At 43.0% G+C, this 26,248-nt stretch overlaps 1 protein-coding gene across 1 annotated transcript in view; it reads right to left on the bottom strand.

The window, feature by feature from the left end:
• The window catches only part of LOC121571474 (sterile alpha motif domain-containing protein 12-like), a 102,152-nt gene that overhangs the window by 41,247 nt on the left and 34,657 nt on the right, over positions 1 to 26,248 (bottom strand). The window contains exon 4 of the mRNA XM_041882955.2: positions 14,743 to 14,883. Within this exon, the coding sequence (XP_041738889.1) occupies positions 14,743 to 14,883 (141 nt within the window). The remainder of the gene's footprint in view (positions 1 to 14,742; positions 14,884 to 26,248) is intronic.

Raw genomic sequence — 26,248 nt, 5'->3', positions numbered from 1 at the left:
TTATGAGCTGGATTTGCCGGTTTTTCAATTAGTTTATGTTCGTTTTCGCTCGTTAGCATTTAGCTAATTAGTGTCCATGTGATCTCACTGTTAGTTTGTGCTAATTGTGTTAGCATTCTGTAATGGAGGCCCAACGGGTTTTTGTTGCTTTTTTAGCGCCCCATTGTGTGCTATGCCGGTAAATCCCGGGATGACGATATGAAAATGGGGATATTGCCCAAGCCTATACACCTCTGAGCCTTGTGAGGCCTCTCACCTACAGGTAACTGCCAAAATAAAGGAAACCCAGTATAAAAGTTTCTTAATAGGGCATCGGGCCACCATGAGCCAGAAAAGCTTAAATGCACCTAGGCATAGATTCTACAAGTGTCTGGAACTCTATTGGAGGGATGCGACACCATTCTTCCACGAGAAATGTCATACATTTTGTGTTTTGTTGATGGAAAACACTGTCTCACACACCACTCCAGAATCTCCCATGTATTCAATTGGGTTGAGATCTGGTGACTGAGACGGCCATGGCATATGGTTTACATCATTTTCATGCTCATCAAACCATTCAGTGACCACTCGTGCCCTGTGGATGGGGGCATTGTCATCCTATGGGGGCATAGACATGGTAGCCAAAATAATGGCCTGCCCAGCATTTTTATACATGACCCTAAGCATGATGGGATGTTAATTGCCTAATTAACTCAGGGAACCACACCTGTGTGGAAGCACATGCTTTCAATATACACTGCTCAAAAAAATAAAAGGGAACACTTAAACAACACAATGTAACTCCAAGTCAATCACACTTCTGTGAAATCAAACTGTCCACTTAGGAAGCAACACTGATTGACAATACATTTCACATGCTGTTGTGCAAATGGAATAGACAACAGGTGGAAATTATAGGCAATTAGCAAGACACCCCCAATAAAGAAGTGGTTCTGCAGGTGGTGACCACAGACCACTTCTAAGTTCCTATGCTTCCTGGCTGATGTTTTGGTCACTTTTGAATGCTGGCGGTGCTTTCACTCTAGTGGTTGCATGAGACGGAGTCTACAACCCACACAAGTGGCTCAGGTAGTGCAGCTCATCCAGGATGGCACATCAATGCAAGCTGTGGCAAGAAGGTTTGCTGTGTCTGTCAGCGTAGTGTCCAGAGCATGGAGGCGCTACCAGGAGACAGGCCAGTACATCAGGAGACGTGGAGGAGGCCGTAAGAGGGCAACAACCCAGCAGCAGGACCGCTACCTCCGCCTTTGTGCAAGGAGGAGCAGGAGGAGCACTGCCAGAGCCCTGCAAAATGACCTCCAGCAGGCCACAAATGTGCATGTGTCTGCTCAAACGGTCAGAAACAGACTACATGAGGGTGGTATGAGTGCCCGACGTCCACAGGTGGGGGTTGTGCTTACAGCCCAACACCGTGCAGGACGTTTGGCATTTGCCAGAGAACACCAAGATTGGCAAATTCGCCACTGGCACCCTGTGCTCTTCACAGATGAAAGTGGTTCACACTGAGCACATGTGACAGACGTGACAGAGTCTGGAGACGCTGTGGAGAACGTTCTGCTGCCTGCAACATCCTCCAGCATGACCGGTTTGGCGGTGGGTCAGTCATGGTGTGGGGTGGCATTTCTTTGGGGGGCCGCACAGCCCTCCATGTGCTCGCCAGAGGTAGCCTGACTGCCATTAGATACCGAGATGAGATCCTCAGACCCCTTGTGAGACCATATGCTGGTGCGGTTGGCCCTGGGTTCCTCCTAATGCAAGACAATGCTAGACCTCATGTGGCTGGAGTGTGTCAGCAGTTCCTGATAGAGGAAGGCATTGATGCTATGGACTGGCCCGCCTGTTCCCCAGACCTGAATCCAATTGAGCACATCTGGGACATCATGTCTCGCTCCATCCACCAACGCCACGTTGCATAACAGACTGTCCAGGAGTTGGCGGATGCTTTAGTCCAGGTCTGGGAGGAGATCCCTCAAGAGATCATCCACCACCTCATCAGGAGCATGCCCAGGCGTTGTAGGGAGGTCATACAGGCACGTGGAGGCCACACACACTACTGAGCCTCATTTTGACTTGTTTTAAAGGACATTACATCAAAGTTGGATCAGCCTGTAGTGTTGTTTTCCACTTTAATTTTGAGGGTGACTCCAAATCCAGACCTCCATGGGTTGATAAATTTGATTTCCATTGATCATTTGTGTGTGATTTTGTTGTCAGCACATTCAACTATGTAAAGAAAAAAGTATTTAATAAGATTATTTCATTCATTCAGATCTAGGATGTTTTATTTAAGTGTTTTTTGAGCAGTGTACTTTGTATCCCTAATTTCCCAAAGTGTTTCCATTATGTTGGCAGTCACTTGTATAGATGTAAAGGATTTATGCATCAGATCAATGGCTTTGATGTTCAACAAGCCGCCAATTTCTCCCCACTCACAGCATTCTAGACCGAGTGGAATATATTGAGACCGAGTGACAACCATATATGTTAGCAATCTGCACAGATTTCTCCAAGTCAATGGAAAGAAAATTAGAACAGTAATTCCTAGAGACCCATCACAATATCGATCTATGTGCATCGATCTATGTGCACGCACACAGACACAAACTAGGCATTGTTCTGGAAATCCTGCAGTGTATGCAGTGGTGAAACTGCTCAATGGAAGGGACACAGAGGAGAGGGGAGTTCAGCAAGTGTTCTTAAAAGGGTAAGGCCACAATGATCGTGTCTGTACAGAACTATAGAATGCACCTCATATGTCAAGTCATTAGATACAAACTAGCCTGACTCATTGTGGAAATCCCATGACATATGAAACCCAGTTAGCCACACAAAGGCCTACAGTAGTACTACAAATCACAACAAGGCTCCTTAAGGCCTTCCCACACTGTACGTCAGATTCAGTCTTTTACGATTATTACATGTCACACTGTGCAATGTTACCAAATTAAAATCTTGATATCAAGCTGGCCAGATTGTACGATTTGCTTCAGTTTTGTCACATTCTGCGATTTGCTTGCGGGGCTACGTCAGCCGACAAAGGCTACGTCAACTGCAGCAGAGTATTTGATCTGCGCATGTGCCAGCTCCTTTTTAGTTTGGAAAAACTAAAAAGTATGCATCTTAGAAATAGTTTACACATACAAACTTTATATGTCCAAACTCAGAATCAAATAGGCTTCCCAAAAAGAACATGGCCGCTGTGGTAGAACATCTATTTTGATTGGCGATTTTGTGCATTTATCAAATCCGTCAGGTAGCCTGATTTCAGATGTGTCATGTAGGCTATTATTAGAGAAATCATTCTTCTTGCAAAGCATGTAAACGTTTAAATCAAGCTATTATATTAAATCTGACTATTCACAATAATCGTATTATTATGTGCATACTCAGTGCTGGCCATGTTCCTATTGGTCAGTCACCGGGATTGGCTCATAACACCAGCCACACAACACGATAAAGGCAAAACATTTCTGACACTGACCGCACGTAGCGGTGCTTAAAATCGGCAGACCTAGACCCTGTCACACTGAACGAGCCAAGACATCCGACAATCGTTTACGACCTAAGAATTTGCCCACAACGTGGACATTTTGTCTGGGATGGCAAAATTGTGGCATAAGACGGCTAAAATGGTACAGTCTGTGCGGGCCTTAAGTGTGACCCCCATGATCTTAAGACAAACAAATAATGCTCATTCATCGGACAACGTGGATTACAAAATGGCTGCCATGCCATGGCAACAAATCACAACCATGATGACAGGTCATAAAACAGAAGAAAATGTTTCAAATGTTTACAGCTAGATTATATGAGTGGAAATGTCTAACCCATCAATGTCACGTCATAATGATGAATCTACAGCATGTTACCATCTGTATACTGGTACCACTACAACCAGGTGCTAGGTTAGGCTAGGCTAACCCCTCTCAACTAACTTTGCAGCCCATCTTCAACCATCCCCGCCCAATAAAAGACTTGAAGACCGGTAGTAAAAACCAAAACACATTTCTTCTAGTAAAATCCCATGCATGTTGAGAGAATATCTCAGTGGGGAAACATCTCAGCGTGGACTGGGCACACCTCTTCTTTACTGTGGTGCTGCCTGGCAGAGGCACTGAGGCAGCCCAGGTCTGTACCATCAGCAATCTCTCCCTCTCCCAGGTTGAGGAGTTCAGTTTGGAGGATAATCAAAGGGTGTAATTACAGGAGTGTCCCTCAAACATGGCGGCTGGACGAGCGGGGCCAAAGGGGGCTGAAGAGGGTTAGAGAGAGTGCGCGAGAAAGAGAGAAAACTAGGGCCAAGAGACAGAGAGCAGACTGGTATTCTTAGCGTATCAAAAGGGCCGGCGCGAGATCAATCATCCAGAATGGTTAAAAGACCTTTCAATGAACCTCCTTTAATCTCGGCACAACGCTACAAACCGAGAGTCACGAAGTGGGGCCCTGGGGTTTAATAATTCCCTGTGAAGAGCGTAAATCTTTAATAGAGGGCAAGTTAAGCCTGCGGTGGCTCCGACGACGTGCACAGTGATGCGTGCACGCGCTGATCCGGATGCTTGATGATGCACATAGACAATGACGATACTTGACACACAAACTGAAATATTAAGTAGCATTAGAGGTATAGTCAGGGATGTCGTATGAAACGAGCAAGCAAACAAATGAACCCAGGCATGCATGCACACACACACACACACACACACACACACACAGGCAAACAAGATAGATGCAGAGAGGAATAATGGATCGAGAGAATTATAATATGCGACTTACAAATAAAAGCCTCATTTATATTTCACCCTCTTGGCAACCCTTGCCTGTAAATATTGATAAAGTCATACAAATTAAAGTTAGAAGCTATCTGAAGCTCCTGTGAATTCATTTAGTCTCAGTTATAAAGATAAAAGGCATTTCTCAGCTACTATTCAAAACCAAAAGAGGCCAAATCTTATCAAAAACGGTAATACCTGTTAGCCTACCAGTATTTTATAATCAAGTGTGCCCTATGTTGAAACTAAGTTGGGATCAATGCATTTCTGACTACTACCCAGTACCTGGATATCTGAATACTTATGTAAATAAGGTATCTTTTATTTTGATAAATAATCATTAAAAAATATGTTTTCGCTTTGTCATTATGGGGTATTGTGTGTAGGTATTGTGTGTCAAGAGCTCTGAATACTTTCCGAATGCACTGTACATCATTGCATCCATCCAATAGAGTTCAAGACATTGTAGAATCTATGCCAAGTTGTATTGAAGCTGTTCTGGCTCGTGGTGGCCCAACGCTCTATTAAGACACTTTATGTTGGTGTTTCCTTTATTTTGGCTGTTACCCACGTGCCTTTAAAAAGTATTCATACACATTGACTTATCCTACATTTTGTTGTGTTACAGCCTGCATTTCAAATTGATTAAATATTGTCTTGTCACCATCTACACACAATAACCCATAATGACAGTGAAAACGTTTTTCTTATTGAAAATGAAATAGAGAAAGTATTCACATCCCTAAATAAATAAGTCTAAGAGCTTTGCACATCTGGATTGTACAATATTTGCACATTATTCTTTTTAAAATTCTTCAAGTTCTGTCAAACTGTTTGTTGATCATTGCTGGACAGCCATTTTCAAGTTTTGCCATTTATTTTCAAGCCGATTTAAGTCAGAACGGTAACTAAGCCACTCAAGAACATTCAATGTCGTCTTGGTAAGCAACTCCAGTGTACATTTGGCCTTCACTGATCAACTGAGGGACTTTACAGATGTGTGGGGTACAGAGATAAGGTAGTCATTCAAAAATCTTGTTAAACCCTATTATTGCACACAGAGTGAGTCCATGCTACTTAAGTGACTTGTTAAGCACATTTGTACTTATTTTGCCATAACAAAAGGGGTTGAATACTTATTGACTCAAGACACTTTACATTTTTAATTAATTTGTAAACATTTCTAAAAACATAATTCCACTGACATTATTTGGGTATTGTGTGTAGGCCCGTGACGTCTAAATTTAATCAATTTTAAATTCAGGCTGTAACACAACAAAATGTGGAAAAAGTCAAGGGGTGTGAATACAATCTGAAGGCACGGAATGCGATACTGATGATGGCATACAAGAACCTTGTGAGTCTTGATGTACTAGCTTTTAGTGAGGGGGCCAAATTTTTGATTTTATTTTAGACAATATATCGCATTGTATCATTTTGTAAATATCGCAATATTATTTAAGCGCCATTTTGCTGTACCTGCACCAAAACTCCAGTATTTTTCCTTCATAGCTTGTTCTCCATCTTCTTTTTAAATAGGGAGCCAATTTGTTTTCAGCACTTTTATTTCCATTCCTGATCAAAACTCGTTTTCTCATGGCTCACTTGACCCTCTGCAGCAAACATACACTGAGTGTACAAAACATTAAGGACACCTTCCTAATATTGAGTTGCACTCGCCCCTTTTGAGGACACGTTTTGACTTGAGCACTACTTTGAGAACTACTGGCTAAAAAGTATGCAAATCTTCCTCAAAGTCTCTTTAAAATTGTTTAGCCTGTATGGCGCCATTTTGAGTACTGCAAGCTTGGCCCATGTGGGCCAGCCCCCAAGCAATTCGAGTGCCATCCAATGAGGTTGCAGGGCGGGCCCAACCGCTCAGTGACACACGCGAGAGAGACATTTTCGGCGACACGTTTTGGTTCGAGCGCTACTTTGAGAACTACTGGCTAAAAATATCATTAATTACTGACAATCATATTTGCCCTCAACGTGAAAGATGTTACAATAATAATGGATCATCAGGTGTAGCGCCGCGGCTACCGCTATGTGCGGTATCATAAATCCTGAGCACACAAATGATGATCCAGCATTATATACACATCATTTCCTTTACGCACCCCTTGATACACATACTTTCCCTCAAAATGCCCTTGCTCTCTCGCTCTCCGTGTCTTTCATATGTATCTATGGCAACATGGGCTAACACATCCCATCTGTTCCATGCCTATAAGTTAACCTTTATCGATCTTAACTGAAAGACCAAATAGAGACAAACACCTTGAGATTAAGATTGACCAGCTACTAAAAAAGGTGCTAAAATATAAGAGCGAGAGTCACTCACTCTAGCGAAATAACTAGACACTCAATTAAAACAAGACATCAAATGAAAATACCTCCAAATAAGCAAGACCAGTACAAGAAAAACAGGCTACGCTCCAAATGACAATGATTGATGACACACAATCCACTACATTAAGGTCACCATGGCAAAACATAAACCCATCAAAACCTCTATACTGTATAGAGTGGTGAGGAGGAGTCTCACGTATCCGGAAGCGAATTCACCATGAATATTCTGTATTCAGGGTTCCCTCAAACATTGTTTTAAGCTTTGTTTTACTATTGACAGTTACAGCTGATTTCAGAATTGTATATCGAGTTGCTCTCCTTAAATATAAGTCATCTGATTTATTAGTTTAATCAAACTTTTCACCACCTGAATTAGCCTGAGCTCGTTTTCCCCGGCTAGCTGAACTATGCTAGTTTGTCCTCATTGCCAAACTTCATAAATACTGCACCCTCAACTTCAAAACTCCTTTGCTAGTTATACAATCATGTAACTAAGAAATTAGTTGGAAAGAAACTTAAATTATATCTTGTTTTATTGTTTTGTTGAATAGTCATGACTGGTTCGAGATATCTGTCATAAGACGACGGAGGCGAAGGTTTTCAACGGGCAGCCTCTCCCCGCTTGGCTCAATGGGATATGTAGTGACTTTGCCAACACAGTCTTGTACCCTTAACCTTTTTTCAACTGACTATTGTATTTGTTGATTAAATCAGACTTTATTAATATAAATAGTAATCCAGGAATGTCACAAGTTAATTGACATGAGAAAACCCGAGAAAATAGCAACTCCACAGATCGCAATGACTACAATGAATGGCTAAATTACTTCTGAACACTAAGGGTCCGTGAAACTCATCCTCATCACTCTATAATAGTGTCCTATAGCAACCCTCCATATATGGACCCAGCAGCCAGAGCCCAGGGATATGTAATGGCTGGCGGTGTTAACAGTAAAGCGTCCTGCTTGGCTATTGATCCAGGTTGGCTAGATCATGAGTGAACGCTCGGAAGCTGACTTCATGTGCCTGACTGCCTAGGCGGTCAGGCGTCTGGACTCCTGAGTGGACGGTGGTGGTCGGGGATGGCTGTCTGCAGACTGAGTGGAACCAGCTAGGGCAGGAAGATGCCTTTTTAAATGCTCTTCGTTGCTCCGTATATTGATGAATGCGGCTCCACGCAGTGAAACAAACCCTCACGGTAAGAGGATTAAAGACATTTAAACGATTGAGCTTTTTGCGGCTTTAAAATCGACCTGCCGGGTCATTGTTGTTGCAAAGTTCAGTGCAGAGACTTGCAGAGTAACAGTTTGAAAAGAGAATCTATAATAACAGTCTATTAAGCTCACAATAAACTTTTTTTTGTATAAAGTCAATGTCCATGCTCTCTGCAAAGGTCCATTGTAGGACATGATGAAACTAATAAAGACTTTGCCTCTAGAGTCTATAGCATCAGCTAAGAGATCAGAATCTGTGCTTCTCCGTGCTATCTCTGTGCTTCTACCAGGTTCACAGGTCGAAGGTGATAATGCAGAGAGCCTCACGTAGGACTACAGCCTCTGGCTATTCTACCTGCATGCCCTCTCTGCTCTGGGTATACCATCTTTTGAATTCTACAGTGTTGCCCTTTCTCCTTCAGCTTCATTAACAGATCTGCACATGTTGTTCATGCTTCACTGCCCTACAGCTCTGAAATCCTTGAGAGACAGTGAGGCAGGTTAGAAGTGTTTTGTTGTATTCTTGTATTCCCTGTTTCTCCCTGGATAAAACCAGATGACGTGCTTCAGCGGCTAACCTTGACGTTCTTCAACTTCCTCTATGCAAGTAGGCAGGGAAACAAAAGGAGAAAGAAAAAATGGCCACCACACACACTCGCATTCCGGTCTGAGGGATTTGTGAGAGAGAACAGTACTCTTATTGGTAACCTAAACAGGAAGCCTTCACTCCATATTGAGGGGACTTGTCGCCGGAGGTTATCAAAGGTAGAGCTATTATTTTCAAATGGCAGTGTTTTGTTCCAGGCTCGTATAAAAACACCTGGGCTACATTTCCCACTCAATACCAACTGCGAGGCGACTGATTACCGAGGCCGCTCTCAATGCAGTGCAAATAAATGGAGTAAATGGAGTCTGTGCCTTCACAAAGACAGAAATAATTATTCCCTGTATTTCATAACATTTATTAGCTTGTGGGCTGTGTAGCTACATTGTCTCTCACCGTGGGTAGCTGAGCTTTCAGACGTTAGCGACTAATGAGCGAGGGCTCCGAGGCAATTTCACGAACAGTGTGGCCATGTTACTTTGCTACATAATGACTCCTAACCTTTCGAATATGAGCCCCGATTGGTACCTAATATGTAGTGCCACCTAAGGCATTCACATTGTGTTTCACGTTTAAAATAGGGAGTACCCGAACTGAGGACTTAAATAGTGATATCATACCGCTCAGCTTCGGTCTTATAGGTAAGAATTACATCTAAAAGGCATTTCCCATTTTCTTCACCTTAAACATATCTTGCCGACGTTCCGGTGCAGATAGTCTATTTTGGGGGAGAGCAAAGGAGGGGGAGACTGAGGAGTTTTTCGGGGCTAGTGACTCCACAGAGGTCTGGAGCCTGCCGAGCAGAGAGCTCAGAAAATGAGACCACTCAGCTCAGCTTCCTACTCCAGAGTAAAGACATTCTATTCACTAAATACCCCAAGGAAAGACACTACCTGCCAAAGACTCTATACACTAAAGACTCCAGAGGTAAGAATACATTCAATACAGATCCCCAAGCAACACTATTCACTAAAGATCACCAAGCAAAGACATTCCTATTTGAGGCCATAGATCAGGGAGAGTTAATTCCTTTAGCCTGGAGCAAGGAAACTGCACTTTAGACTACAGTGCAAAGATACTCTTTTCACTGAAGGCCTTGGGGCAAAGACACTTCATTAGAGAAAGAAGACACTCTTGCTTAAGAATGTAGTGAGTGCAGAGACAGTGTTAACTAATGAACCTATAGCAAATACAATATTTTAAGAAGTGAATTTAGTTGTTATTATTGCTACTGATTTTATTGTTCTTCTAACATACTAACTGAAGTATATCCTGCTATATCCATCTCCACAGAGTAGTCCAATACACTTGACGGATAACTTGGTATCAAATTCTTTGTGCTGTGCTAGTTCAAGTTTAAGAGTAATGCATTCAATGGTATGTTAAATGAGGTTTGCCTCTAATAAAGAGTTACTATCAGAAAACATTATGCATCGTTTATGGCCATGAAATTCAATACAGAGGGGACAATCTTTTTGAACAACCAACCGTTAACTTTCCGGTCTATGGAGCGCAGACAATTTGGAGATTCAGTACAGCCTATTGTAAAAAAAAATAAAAAATAATAATAATAATAATAATAATAAAACAGCTCTAATAAAAACATTAACATTAGAGTTACTCAAGTTTTCCATTAACCTTGTACCCTTTAGTACTAAATTGATTTCGTTTTTCCTTTATGGTTGCTTGTCAAGAAGGTTAACAACAAGCTATAATTCGTTACCAAGCAACTAGCGAGAACATTTATTTTCACCATTAGTACACTGTCTTAACTAAGTATCTGACTCTTATTCCATGGATGCAGAAGAAAAGTAGAAAGTCAAGGTGGCATACACTATAAGTCTAATAAATGCAATCTAAATACGCTCTTCTGCTAGGTTGAATATTTATATTCAAATCACAAAATTCTACATCTCTAGCGTCCAACCCTTTTTAAAAAGACATTTGGACACCGATTCATTCTTGAAAGTACAATTGCTATTAGAAATCAGAAAATTCAACAGCATCAAAAAAAGTGGGAGAAGCTAGTCAGCCAGCCCATAGAGCCCACAGTGGAGGTGTCACAATACCCGTAAAAGATAGCGTTCAAACAGGGAAATGGTTCTAATCGTTTTTTCACCATACATTTTTCCCATAGGGGATTTTAGAAACACTTTAAATAATGGCTGTGTTTTGTGTAGGCTTATCCTGGCATGACATATTGATAACCATTTCAATCTCTCTAGGACAAGGTGACATATCAATATATTTGGCTCTATTTAGTCTGATTCAAACATGCTAATTAGCATCAAAGTAGACATCATGCAAAACTACAAATCCCTGCACGTTATCTCTAGCTGATACCTTTGTTAAGAGGTATTGTGTCAATTTAAAAACTTGCATAAGACCGTTTTTTTTTGGGGGGGGGGGGGGTAAATACAGGCGAATATATTGATAATTCACCTTGTCCTAGAGAGATTGACATGGTTATCAAAACATAACACCAGGGTCAGCCTACACAAAACACAGCCCTTATTTTAAGTGTTTCCAAAATCCCCTATGGGAAAAATGAATGGTGGAAAAACGATTGGAACCATTTCCCTGTTTGACCTCTAGGTTTTACAGGTATTATGACTCATACTGTGATACTCTAGAGAGCGTTGCATTGTGGATTTTGTAGTCGACTTGAGCTGCAACAGATTTCCACGATTTTCCATGTTGCTACCAACCTTATTATAATGCCAAAATGAAACATTTGTTCACAAAAAATAATTGTTCACATATTTGTATTATTTAACACTGTAAATTAAAGGATTTTTCCTTTAACTGATGTAGTTGGAATTTGTGCACAACTACTTTTATGAGATCGATAGCAAAGACATCAGGCTTGGATCCACTTTGAACATCCATATACAGTGCCTTCAGAAAGTATTCACACCTTGACTTTTTCCACATTTTGTTGTGTTACAGCCTGAATTTAAAATGGATTGAATTGAGATTTTGTGTCACTGGTCTACACACAATACCCCATAATATCAAAGTGGAATGATGTTTTTAGAAATTTTTACACATTAATTAAAAATGAAAAGCTGAAATGTCTTGAGTCAAGAAGTATTCAACCCCTTTGTTATGGCAAGCCCAAATAAGTTCAGGAGTAAAAATGTGCTTAACAAGTCACATAATAAGTTGCATGGACTCACTCTGTGTGCAATAAAGGTGTTTAACATGATTTTTTTGAATGACTACCTGATCTCTGTACCCCAGACATACAATTATCTGTAAGGTCCCTCAGTCGAGCAGTGAATTTCAACCACAAAGACCAGGGAGGTTTTCCAATGCCTCGCAAAGAAGGGCACCTATTAGTAAATTGGTAAAAAAATAAAATTAAAGTAGACATTGAATATGCCTTTGACCATGGTGAAGTTATTAAAATTACACTTTGGATGGTGTATCAATACACCCAGTCACTACAAAGAAAGGCGTCCTTCCTAACTCAGTTGTCTGAGAGGAAAGAAACCACTCAGGGATTTCAACACGAGGCCAATGGTGATTTTAAAACAGTTAGTGTTTAATGGCTGTGATAGGAGAAAACCGAGGATGGACCAACATTGTAGTTACTCCACAATACTAACCTAATTGACTGAGTGAAAAGAAGGAAGCCTATACAGAATACAAATATTCTAAAACATACATCCAGTTTGCAACAAGGCACTAAAATAATACTGCAAAAAATGTGGCAAAGCAATTCACTTTTTGTCCTGAATACAAAGTGTTGTTTGCGGCAAATCCAATACAACACATTACGGAGTACCACTCTCCATATTTTCAAGCATAGTGGGGGCTGCATCATGTTATGGGAATGCATGTAATCGTTGAGGACTGGGGAGTTTTTCAGAGAAAAAAATAAACAGAATGGCGCTAAGCACAGGCAAAATCCTAGAGGAAAACCTGGTTCAGTCTGCTTTCCAACAGACACTGGGAGATTAATTCACCTTTCAGCAGGACAATAACCTAAAACACAAGGCCAAATCTATACTGGCGTTGCCTACCAAGAAGACAATGAATGTTCCTGAATGGCTTAGTTACAGCTTTCACTTAAATCTGCTTGAAAATCTAAGGCAAGACTTGAAAAGTGTTGTCTATCAATGATCTACAACCAATTTGACAGAGCTTGAAGAATTGTGAAAATAAAAATGGGAAAATATTGTACAATCCAGGTGTGCAAAGCTCTGAGACTTACCCATTAAGACTCACAGCTGTAATCACTGCCAAAAATGTGCAAACATTTCTAACTTTGTCATTATGGGGTGTTGTGTATAGACAAAAATATATATTTCATCCATTTTGAATTCAGGCTGTAACAACAAAATGTGGAATAAGTCAAGGGGTATGAATACTTTCTGAAGGCACTGTACTTGAATGTGAACAAACCATGTTATGAAAGTATATGTAATGGAATGGCTCAGTTTTGGCAAACAATGCCACTTTATCTGTCCTCCTCAGTCTAAAAAACCTCTACCTAACTTGAGTATTACTGTTTAGCGAAAGGACAACTCTCCTTTTTTGTTGATAAAAAGTAGAGAATCCTTCAGAATCCTCCCTCTGGCGTGGAGACAATGAGAGGAGAGAGAGGAGATGGGAATCTAATTATTTTCCTCCCATGGCCCACTGCGCCTTAAAGGTTAATCACTGTCCGTCTGGCTAATTCTGCCTGGGTACACTGCAGTAATTACACCACCGCTCTCCTCATCTCACCTTCACTAAAACTCCTCTCTCATGCTGCCTTTTGTCACTTTTGTCATTTTCCTCAACTTCCCTGACCGTTAGGTCCTGCCTTCCCACACCTTTATTCCAAAGGTGTCTAAAGCACACTAGCTCTCCTCTGTTCAAGGCTCTCTCCCTCTATCATCTTCCTTCAGTGTTCGCTTCCCCCACTAATGACCCACACCCAGTCCTTTCCGCAGTAAAGCAAAATTCTCCTTTGTCTCACTCCTTCCCTTCACACTTCCTCCTCTCCACACCACTCCCCATTTCTCTCTCTCCTTTCTTCCCTCACTGTTCTAATTCTCACAGCAGTAGTTCTAGTAGCACAAGTTCAGCCTTTCTAGGGACACAAGAGGCCCCTCTCCCCCAGCAGTAGCGTATCATCTCGCTCTCTCTCCCTCAACCAGTGGCGAGAGAGAGAGAAACCAGTGGCAACAAGAAAGGAGCATCAAAGAGAAACAACACAACTCCAACTGTTTTCCCGGAATTCGAGACGAGAACAGTTTCCCAGTATTTGGATTTCGCCCGAGGCAAAAGCGATCTGCGTTGAGAGCCAGAGACATGTTGATGGGGATGATGCTGATTTCAGTTGCCGGTGGTGATGTGGGTGATGAGTGATGCGGAGGAGAGACAAATCGCTAAGAATGACTGGATGTCAGTGTGTAAGGGGTCAGTGTTGTGATTGGACGATCTGAGATGGGGAGACAGACTGTAGAGAGTAGGGCCCAGAAATACACACATACTGTAAATTGGTTGTAGTGTTTATAGGTGCAGGTAGCTGGCTTTGGCCACATAAAGAGTGCTGAGAGAACAATTTAAAACTGATTGAATCTAAAGCTGCACGACCACGCAAATCGGGTGAGTGAAATGGCCTATAATTTCATAGGCTATCATTGTAAAGCTAGTCACACAGGCTCTATCATGGCCAATGACAGAGGTGTTATGAGGTGCATCCCAAATGGCATCCTATTCGTTATATTCCTACTGTTGGTCAAAAGTAGTGCACTATATAGGGAATAGGGTGCCATTTGAGACGCTGCCCTGGTGAGAGCTGTACCTTGCGTGAGTAGCTGCAGGGTGCGGACCTCCTCTCGGACGCGGAGCTGCAGGACCTGCTGGAGGATGTACTGCCGTTGGCCCTCCTGCATGATGCCCATTCGCTCCAGCTTCCTGTCTGTCAATCTCATCAGAGCCCGCCCTGGACGGACAGAGGGAGAGAGAGAGCGAAAGAAAGGTTAAACTCAACCCCTCATGAGATAAAGACTCCCATCTCTCCCACCCAAAGCCAACACCATAAAGGGGGGGGGGCAAGGAAGACAATACACTGAGTGTACAAAACATTAGGAACACCTGCTCTTTCCATGACAGACTGACCTGGTGAAAGCTATGGTCCCTTATGAATGTCACTTGTTAAATCCACTTCAAATCAATGTAGATGAAGGGGACGACAATTGAGACATGGATTGTGTATACAGCGCATTCAGAAAATATTCAGACCCCTTGACCTTTTCCACATTTTGTTACGTTACAGCTTTATTCTAAAATGAATTAAATACTTTTTTCCCCCTCAATCTACACACAATACCCCATAATGACAAAGCAAAAACAGGTTTTTAGAAAATTGTGCAAATTTATAAAATAAAATATCAAATGTACATAAGTATTCAGACACTTTACTCAGTACTTTGTTGAAGCACCTTTGGCAGAGATTACAGCCTCAAGTCTTCTTGGGTATGATGCTACAAGCTTGCCACACCTGTATTTGGGGAGTTTCTCCAATTCTGCTCTGCAGATCTTCTCAAGCTCTGTCAGGTTGGATGGGGAGCGTTGCTGCACAGCTATTTTCAGGTCTCTCCAGAGATGTTAGATCGGGTTCGTCCGGGCTCTGGCTGGGCCACTCAAGGACATTCAGAGACTCCTGCATTGTCTTGGCTGTGTGCTTAGGGTCGTTGTCCTGTTGGAAGGTGAACCGTTGCCCCAGTCTGAGGTCCTGAGCGCTCCGGAGCAGGTTTTCATCAAGGATCTTTGTACTTTGCTCGATCCTGACCAGTCTCCCAGTCCCTGAAAAACATCCCCACAGCATGATGCTGCCACCACGCTTCACCGTGCAAGGTTTCCTCCAGACGTGACACTTGGCATTCAGGCCAAAGAGTTCAATCTTGATTTCATAAGACCAAAGAATCATGTTTCTCATGGTCTGAGAGTCCTTTAGGTACCTTTTGGCAAACTCCATGCCGGCTGTCATGTGCCTTTTACTGAGGAGTGGCTTCTGTCTGGCCACTCTACCATAAAGGCCTGATTGGTGGAGTGCTGCAGAGATGATTGTCCTTCTGGAAGGTTCTCCCATCTCCACAGAGGAACTCTGGAGCTCTCTCAGAGTGACCATCAGGTTCTTGGTCACCTCCCTGACCAAGGCCCTTCTCCCCCGATTGCTCAGTTTGGCCGGATGGCCAGCTCTAGGAAGTCTTGGTGGTTCCAAACGTCTTTCATTTAAGAATGATGGAGGCCACTGTGTTCTTGGGGACCTTCATGCTGCAGAAATGTTTTGGTACCCTTCCTCAGATCTGCGCCTCGACACAATCCTGTCTCAAAGCTCTACGGACAATTCCTTCGACCTCATGGCTTGTTTTTTTTTCTGACATGCACTGTCAACTGTGGGACCTTATATAGACAGGTGTGTGCCTTTCCAAATCATGTCCATTCAATTGAATTTACCACAGGAGGACTCCAATCAAGTTGTAGAAACATCAAGGATGATCAATGGAAACAGGATGCACCGGAGCTCAATTTCGAGTCTCATAGCAAAGGGTCTGAATGCTACTTTTTATTTTTAATAAATGAGCAAAAATGTCTAAAAACCTGTTTTCGCTTTGTCATTATGGGGTATTGTGTGTAGATTGATGAGAAAAAAATTATATTTAAATACATTTTAGAATAAGGCTGTAACGTAACAAAATGTGGAAAAAGGTCTGAATACTTTCCGAATGCACTGCATGTGTGCCATTCAGAGGGTGAATGGGCAAGACAAAAGATTTATGCGCCTTTGAGGCGCACCGGTTTGAGTGTGTCAAGAACTGGCACACTGCTGGGTTTTCCACGCTCAAGTCTCCCGTGGGTATCAAGAATGGTCCACCACCCAAAAGACATCCAGACAACATTTTGACACCTTGTAGAGTCCATGCCCCAACGAACTGAGGCAGTTCTGAGGGCAAAATAGGGTGCAACTCAATATTAGGAAGGTGTTCCTTCCTAATTGTATTTACACAATATATAAGTGTATTTACACAATATATATTCCCATTGTTTGGAATAGGATCGCTGTTCAAATCTCAGTAGCACCTCAAGGTGAACTAAAGCATACCTGAACAATAGGACTGTCTCTCTCTGAATGCTGCCTTCAACTGTACTGTTACATACAATAAGCAGCACAAGAAATATCCAATTTTCCAGTTCCATTATGCATAGATATCGTCAAGGTGACTCTATTCTCAATCTATGAATAGATACTTCTCTATCCATTCAATACATGTTATTCAATTTATGCTTGGGTATGCTTGCAGGAAGCATCGAGCAGCCAATGATGACCCATTTTCTTTCAAAGGAATATCTTCATCTGGCTACATAACACACTTTAGCGTATTTATTAATCTTCTTTTGCCAATAGGCACCTTCTTCTGGGAGCCCTTGATTTTAAAATCCCTAATTTAATCTTCAATATAATTTCTTAAAAGTAGGTGATTTTGACCAGTGCTAAATATGCAGTGGAGAGTACAGTCTAATTAATTATGCTCTTTATGGAAGGCCTTTGTGGCAATGTGCGGGATTGGGGAGCTAGATAGAAGCTCATTCCTGCCGATTACTATGCATTAGCCCGACCCCTGTAGATCCCCTCACTCGTTTACCCTAATGACTCGGGGCTCTGAATCGCTCCTCCTGATTGACTGGCAGCCCGTTAACTTTCCCTGGTTTATGGTCTCAAAGCAGAACTGTGGTGGCGTGACTGTCACATGCTCTCGCTCTTTCACCCCGAGCTCCTTCCTCCCATCCACTCCTCCAACAGTACTGTACTTACTGCAGTGATTACACAATCTAGATTTTATGGGATTTCATAAGGATTTGTTACTTAACGACTTTGTATATTTACTTTGTGACAAGGCTCATTATTGGAGATAGGAAAAAATGAGACAAGGGGTGTTGTGTGAAAGCATTGTAGGCTAGAATGTCTTGTGAAAGTCACTTTTGGTGATTTATTATAGGCCTTATGCAACCATGCCTCTTAACACACAGTGAGCAGTTAATGAAGCTCAAGTAGGCTGTGTATTGGTATAAGGCTGACAGCAATGGCAAACCTACTATGCCCAAACACTATTTGTGGGCGACCATGGCCAAAGAGCGGCAAAAATGTTAAGTGTAAAAAAAAAAAAAAAAAGATGTTGAAATGCCAGCTACGGTTTAATGATGCCCATTACAGAGTAGCTACCTATAGACAGGAAAACCTATGAGGGCCAGTAAAATGGGATGTGTGAGAGCTAACTAGAACAACAATATGAATGTAAAAGGATCACTTGAGGAGTCTATAAATAATGACCAACCATCACTTGGCACCTCATTTGAAATCCTACACAAATCTGCTTGGCAACAGAGGCACCTCTTTAGCTTTACCTCATGGCTATCTGTCCTATAAACAAACAACCATACAGGATGTATGAGAGATGAAGCTTTCAAATCAATGACTAAACAACTGCTATAATAAAGCATCTTTAATCATCAATAGCTCAGAGTTAAAAGGAGACAGAACTGCACGATACTGGACAGCTTAAGATGCCTCAAGATGAGAGCAATTTGGAGCCAAGCTGCCAGTTTCTTGGCGGAGGTGCCAACATAGCGCCTCTCCTCTCCTTCCGGTAGCAGCCAGGCGAAACGCTTCTGTGAGGAGTCCAAACTTTTCTCTCCACTGCAGTTCTGAGTCATTGACTCGACAATCCCACGAAGCCACAGCAGGGAATTTATCAAACCACAATTAATACACAGAGCAGTGTAGCATGGCCGGGCGGAGAGAGCAGAGAGGAGTATGTCTGAAGAGAGAGAAGAGGAGGAGGAGGAGAGAGAGAAGGTTAAGAGGGAGTGGATTTGAAACAATTATTCATAAAAAGTGAGAAGAGAGGAAGAGGAGACTTGAATAGACAGCTTAGGGTTGAGTGGAGTGCTATGACAAAGCACAGTGTCTCCAAAATGGTGGACCATTGGGTGGGGTTGGAGTAGCTATTTCCTAATGGGTCACGTCATGGCAGGTAACATGGTTAAATTTAGAGAGTGGTTCAAAAGAAAATGTCAAAAGACTAGCTATACTATTTGTGGTAATGGCAGAAATAGTATGGAAGCGTGCGCACCCACACACACACACACACACACACACACACAAGGAATGGGCATTTGAAATTATTTTACTATTCAGTTTTTTGGATTTCCAGATAGTGGAAGTTTTCAAATCAAAAATTGCTCGACTCTCTCGACTAATCAGAATGACGCAAATGCACATGGCAGAGGTAAACAGAGGACAGGGTAATTTGTAAGCAACAGTGAAAGAGAAGTCAGATTTTTGCCACGATAGATGTGATTCTGTTACAAAAAAAGGTGTTTTGCATTGATCCGTTTCAGGTCTAGTGGAACTGCCGCTAGGCGAGCGTCTGTTAGACATTTGATTAACCGTGCCCATCTCTAACACACGCACGCACACACACAGCACTCTCTCGGACTCAACCCCAGCTAAGGTAAGAGGGCTTCTATTTCTATCTGAATAAGTGTAATAATTTCCTTTCCTCTAAACCGTCTGTGATGGGAACACTGCCAGACAACAAAGCTTCCTTTTTACTTCATCTCCTGTATTCACTTATCTTTGGTCAATTGACTGAAAAAATGACTTACGGCACTCTGCCTCTTCAGTTGCACAATATTGATTGGATTTAAATTTCACTCCCACTCTCCAGTTGGTCTCCCATGTAGCTTGTTGGCTGGCGGTGTTAGGTCTGCCCTCTCTCACTGTCCGCCCCTCTATACCATTACCGCAAACCTGCCTGTGAACGAGGCACTGCCTCCTTCTAACCCAAATATTAGTTACTGTTGAAAAGGCTACCCCCCTATAAAGGTACATATGCTTTAAAATACAGTATATATATATATATATATATATATATATATATATATATATATATATATATATATATATATATATATATATATATATATATATTCAAGTCAGCATATTCATAAATCTACGGATACAAACCTACAGTGCGCACACACACACACACACACACAGAGAGCCCACGGACCAGGCGTTAGATTAATGGGCAGGGGGAGTGCAGGCCTACCTCAGTGTGAGGCTGCAGGCAGATTAATCTACAGCTATGGCCTGGCACAGTCAACTACTGCTTTGATGAATGGGGGCTTAGAGTGCACACATGCACACGTACCCACCCCTGCAGGACCTGTCCCTTTTTGCGTGTGAACCAAAAGCCATGCTAATTACTGCTCTGTGGAGCAACAGAGGGTGAAGACAGGGGCACAAAAGCAGCAAATTAACCTCACTTTCCCTCCATCTCACAACTCTCTCCAAACGGCTCCAGTCAGTGAACCTACATGTGTTTTACAGTAAGAGCTGGGCTGGCTGTGAGCTGGAGATCGAGGAAGAAAATGTAGTTCAGGTGAAACCTTCAGACACAGCTGTGCGTGTGTCTCTTCTGGGGAAGTGGGCAGACCACTGAATGTCTCAGGAGTCTCTGGTTACCCTCCACATGTGCAATAAGTCACTACATGCAGCAACACATCCTTATCAATAGACCATTCTATAACAGGGGTCTCAAACTGGTGGACCGCGAGCCGGATCCGGCCCACGAGCCCATTTAATGTGGCCCACTGTTGTCTAAATAAATGCGAGAGTTAACATTCCCAACTTGCTGTGTATACCATCCTTTACTAGTGCTTGGCTTACTGACACACATTACAAATACATGGTGACCATTATGTGACTCTCTCAGTAACCTAGGCACGATATGTAAAGTGCTGCTCCCAAATGGCCATGAGATGGGCTATGCTCTGAGATGAGATCCAATGGGTTCCAAATTAGATGCTAATGCTGACTGGAGCAAAGAGGGGCATCATTCTCAAGGGGATGCAGCCCTCTTCCTTAATGAAGCACAGCAGCAGAGGGATAATCAGCAGCACAATCACACTGCAACCTCAGCAGGATGCTAATTCAGAGTCACTGCCCATCTACAGTATCTGATCACTAATCGTTTATTAACTAGCACAGAGAAGTGAGGAAGAATGTCATATATAGCATTTGATTTGTGAGAGGATCAACATGATCATACAATTAGGTGGCTCTCCAGATCACTCAGATCCAATCTGATCACTTACTATACGTTTGTGCCATTGTGTCGGCCTATCACTTGCAATGTTTTTCCTCACAATCATTGAGGATATTGGATTCTTCAGAATTCTTCATTCAGGATACTTTTGGTCATTAAGTGTCTGTGGACACCTGCTTGTCGAACATCTCATTCCAAAATCATGGGCATTAATATGGAGTTGGTCCCCCCTTTGCTGCTATAACAGCCTCCACTCTTCTGGGAAGGCTTTCCACTAGATGTTGGAACATTGCTGCGGGGACTTACTTCCATTCAGCCACAACAGCATTAGTGAGGTCAGGCACTGATGTTGGGCGATTAGGCCTGGCTCACAGTCGGCATTCCAATTCATCCCTAAGGTGTTCGATGGGGTTGAGGTCAGGGCTCTGTGCAGGCCAGTCAAGTTCTTCCACACCGATCTTGACAAACCTTTTCTGTATGGACCTCACTTTGTACACAGGGGCATTGTCATGCTGAAACAAGAAAGGGCCTTCCCAAACTTTTCCCACAAAGTTGAAGCACAGAATTGTCTAGAATGTCATTGTATGCTGTAGCGTTAAGATTTCCCTTCACTGGAACTAAGGGGCCTAGCCCGAACCACAAAAAACAGCCCCAGACCATTATTCCTCCTCCACCAAACTTTACAGTTGGCACTATGCAGTCGGGCAGGTAGCGTTCTCCTGGCATCCGCCAAACCCAGATTCGTCCGTCCTACTGCCAGATGGTGAAGCATGATTCATCACTCCAGAGAATGCATTTCCACTGCTCCAGTGTCCAATGGCGGCGAGCTTCACACCACTCCAGCCGACGCTTGGCATTGCGCTTGGTGATCTTAGGCTTGTGTGCGGCTGCTCGGCAATGGAAACCCATTTCATGAAGCTCCCGACAAACAGTTATTGTGCTGACATTGCTTCCAGAGGCAGTTTGGAACTCTGTAGTGAGTGTTGCAACTGAGGACAGATGATTTTTACACACTACGCGCTTCAGCACTCGCCGGTACCGTTCTGTGAGCTTGTGTGGCTTACCACTTCGCTGCTGAGCCGTTGTTGCTCCTAGACGTTCCCACCTCCCAATAACAACAACACTTACAGTTGACCGGGGCAGCTCTAGCAGGGCAGAAACTTAACAAACTGACTTGTTGAAAAGGTGGCATCCTATGACGGTGCCATGTTGAAAGTCACTGAGCTCTTCAGTAAGGCCATTCTACTGCCAATGTTGGTCTATAGAGATTGCATAGCTGTGTGCTCGATTGTATACACCTGTCAGCAACGGGTGTGGCTGAAATAGCCGAACATTGGCAGTAGAATGGCCTTACTGAAGAGCTCAGTGACTTTCAACATGGCACCGTCATAGGATGCCACCTTTTCAACAAGTCAGTTTGTTAAATTTCTGCCCTGCTAGAGCTGCCCGGTCAACTGTAAGTGCTGTTATTGTGAAGTGGGAACGTCTAGGAGCAACAACGGCTCAGCCGTGAAGTGGTTCCAAACTGCCTCTGGAAGCAATGTCAGCACAAGAACGGTTCATCGGGAGCTTCATGAAATGTGTTTCCATTGCCGAGCACATGCCGAAGATCTCCATGCGCAATGCCAAGTGTCGGCTGGAGTGGTGTAAAGCTCGCCACCATTTGACTCTGGAGCAGTGGAACCGCATTCTCTGGAGTGATGAATCACGCTTCACCATCTGGCAGTCCAACGGACAAATCTGCATTTGGTGGAGGAGGAATAATGGTCTGGGGCTGTTTTTCCATGGTTCAGGCTAGGCCCCTTAGTTCTAGTGAAGGGAAATCTTAATGCTGCAGCATACAATGACATTCTAGATGATTCTGTGTTTCCAACTTTGTGGCAACAGTTTGGGAAAGGCCCTGTCCTGTTTCAGCATGACAAAGCCCCGTGCACAAAGCGAGGTCCATACAGAAATCTTTGTTGAGATTGGTGTGGAAGAACTTGACTGGCCTGCACAGAGCCCTGACCTCAACCCCATCGAACACCTTTGGGGTTGCTTAGTGGTTAAGAGCGTTGTGCCAGTAACCGAAAGATCGCTGGTTCTAATCCCCGAGCCGACTAGGTGAAAAATCTGTCGATGTGCCCTTGAGCAAGGCACTTAACCCTAATTGCTCCTGTAAGTCGCTCTGGATAAGAGCGTCTGCTAAATGACCAATTTATTTTAATTCGAACACCGACTGCGAGCCAGGCCTAATCACGCAACATCAGTGCCCGACCTCACTAATGCTCGTGGCTGAATGGAAGCAAGTCCCCACAGCAATGTTCCAACATCTAGTGGAAAGCCTTCCTAGAAGAGTAGAGGCTGTTATAGCAGCAAAGGGGGGGACCAATTCCATATTATTGCCCATTATTTTGGAATGAGATGTTCGACGAGCAGGCGTCCACATACTTTTGGCACTTGGTGATACATCAAACATTCAGTATTACAATAAAAAAGACTATCCTTCTTACAGTATGCTCTTGCGAAGATGAACCTTTAAATAGAACCAACACTGGTGCAAGCGTCACCATTTCCCTACAGTCACTTTATACAAGATTTTGTTGGATGCTTTAATTTTGACTGCAATCCAAAGGCCTGCCATGCTTAACTAACTGTCTGACACCAAGGGTGCATCCACAATGGCACTCTATTCCCTATATAGTGCACTACTTCTGACCAGAGCCCTATGAGCCCCTATGGATTAAAAAGTAGTGCAATACATATGGAATAGTGTGCCATTTGCGATACAGATCAACTGTCTCGTATCTACAGCTGCATCTCTTGGTCTGTCTGAAGTGGAGGCCATTGGATCACCATGTTCTAATTCATTCAATCCACTGCTCCATGACAGGGGAGTGTGATTCAATCATCACCAACCCCTTCTCTTCCCCTTCTGATTACATATGACAGTGCACCTCTCCACTGATTACACGTATGGTATCAGTAAATGTGTACTTAACTCATTTACCACACCACGCTCTTTGCTCGCCGCCACAACTCTGTCTTTGTAATTACACAAGATTAGGGACTAATATCTAATTACGCCTTAATATGCTTTAATGCAATTTTAATGACAGCTCTGTTAAAGTCAAATTCGTAGGCTATCTTTTGGTAGTGTCAAGAGAGAGGGGAACCTTGGCAATCGAGGCTGGAGGATGGGAAACACAGATTTTGATTTTGGCTGCCGCTCAACAACGCTGGCAGAGGACGCCAACCGGCAGCTGCATATTGAAGTCTTTCAAAGAAGTGAAAATGTAGCAGTGCTGCAAATCCCTGAGATGTAAAATATCTTGCACTGTCAGAGCTAGGACATAAAATGAGGGATGTGTAAGAGTTATGATTTGGATACGCTGCAGTGTATTGATTTGATACTTCTGAGAGGAGGACCAGTGGGCCAACACCAATGAAATTGAGTAGTATTGCCATCCTACAATAGGCTTGGGTTTTCTACTAGTAGTACTACTCTGTTACTATAGATAGCATTGCAGAGGAAGTCCTATTAAACAGAGGGCCTCCACCTAATCAGACCAGAAACAAACACACAACATCATTTTCAATTTCCAACTCAATTTCCTAGCCCCAGCCAGAGTGTGACAATGCATTGACATGTTGATACCATGTTTCATGAGCTGAAATAAATCCCAGACATTTTTCCATATGCACAAAAAATGTATTTCTCTCAAATTTTGTGCACACATTTCTGTACATCCCTGTTAGTGAGCATTTCTCCTTTGCCAAGATAATCCATTCACCAGACAGGTGTGGAATATATCAAGAAGCTGATTAAAACAGCATGAACATTACACAGGTGCACCTTGTGCTGGGGACAATAAAAGGCCACTCTAAAATATGCAGTTTTGTCACACAACACCATAGATATCTAAAGTTTTGAGGGAGCATACAATTGGCATGCTGAATGCAGGAATGTCCACCAGAGCTGTTGCCAAAGAATTTAATGTTCATTTCTCTACCATAAGCCGCCTCCAACGCCATTTTACAGGATTTGTCAGTACATTGAACCGGCATCACAACCGCAGACCACGTGTAACCACGCCAGCCCAGGACCTCCACATCCGGCTTCGTCACCTGCCATCTGGACAGCTGATAAAACTGTGGGTTTGCACAACCGAAGAATTTCTGCACAAACTGCCAGAAACCGTCTCAGGGTAGCTCATCTGCGTACTCGTCGTCCCCACCTGACTGCAGTTCTGCATCGTAACCCACTTCGATGGCCACTGGCACGCTGGAGAAGTGTGGTCTTCACAGTTGAATCCCGGTTTCAACTGTACCGGAAGATAGAAGACAGCATGTACGGCGTCATGTGGGCGAGCGGTTTGCTGATGTCAGCATTGTGAATATAGTGCCCCATGGTGGTGGTGGGGTTATGGTATAGGCAGGCATAAGCTACGGACAAAATTGCATTTAATCGATGACAATTTGAATGCACTGAGATACTGTGATGAGATCCTGAAGCCCATTGTCGTGCCATTCATCCGCCGCAATCACCTCATGTTTCAGCATGATAATGCACGGCCCAATGTCGCTAGAATCTGTACACAATTCCTGGAAACTGAAAATGTCCCAGTTCTTCCATGGCCTGCATACTCACCAAACATGTCACCACCCATTGAGCATGTTTGGGATGCTCTGGATCGATGTGTACGACAGCATGTTCCAGTTCCCACCAACAAGCAGCAACTTTGCACAGCCATTGAAGAGGAGTGGGACAACATTCCACAGACCACAATCAACAGCCTGATCAACTCTACGCGAAGGAGATGTGTCATGCTGCATGAGGCAAATGGTGGTCACACCAGATACTGACTGGTTTTCTGATCCACGCCCCTACCTATTTTTAAAGAGGTATCTGTGACCAACAGATGCATATCTGTATTCCCAGTCATGTGAAATCCATATATTAGGGCCTAATGAATTCACCTCAATTGACTGATTTTCTTATATGAACTGTAACTTTATTTTATTATTTTCGACATTGTAGAATAATAGTGAAGACATCAAAACTATGAAGGTCAGTCAATACGGAACATTTCAAGAACTTTGAAAGTTTCTTCAAGTGCAGTCGCAAAAACCATCAAGCGCTATTATGAAACTGGCTCTCATGAGGACCACCACAGGAATGGAAGACCCAGAGTTACCTCTGCTGCAGAGGAT

This window comes from Coregonus clupeaformis, chromosome 8 (genome assembly GCF_020615455.1).
Source record: "Coregonus clupeaformis isolate EN_2021a chromosome 8, ASM2061545v1, whole genome shotgun sequence".
Lineage (NCBI taxonomy): Eukaryota > Metazoa > Chordata > Actinopteri > Salmoniformes > Salmonidae > Coregonus > Coregonus clupeaformis.
The sequence above is the reverse complement of the archived record's forward strand: the minus strand, read 5'-3'. Positions and strand labels throughout refer to the sequence as shown.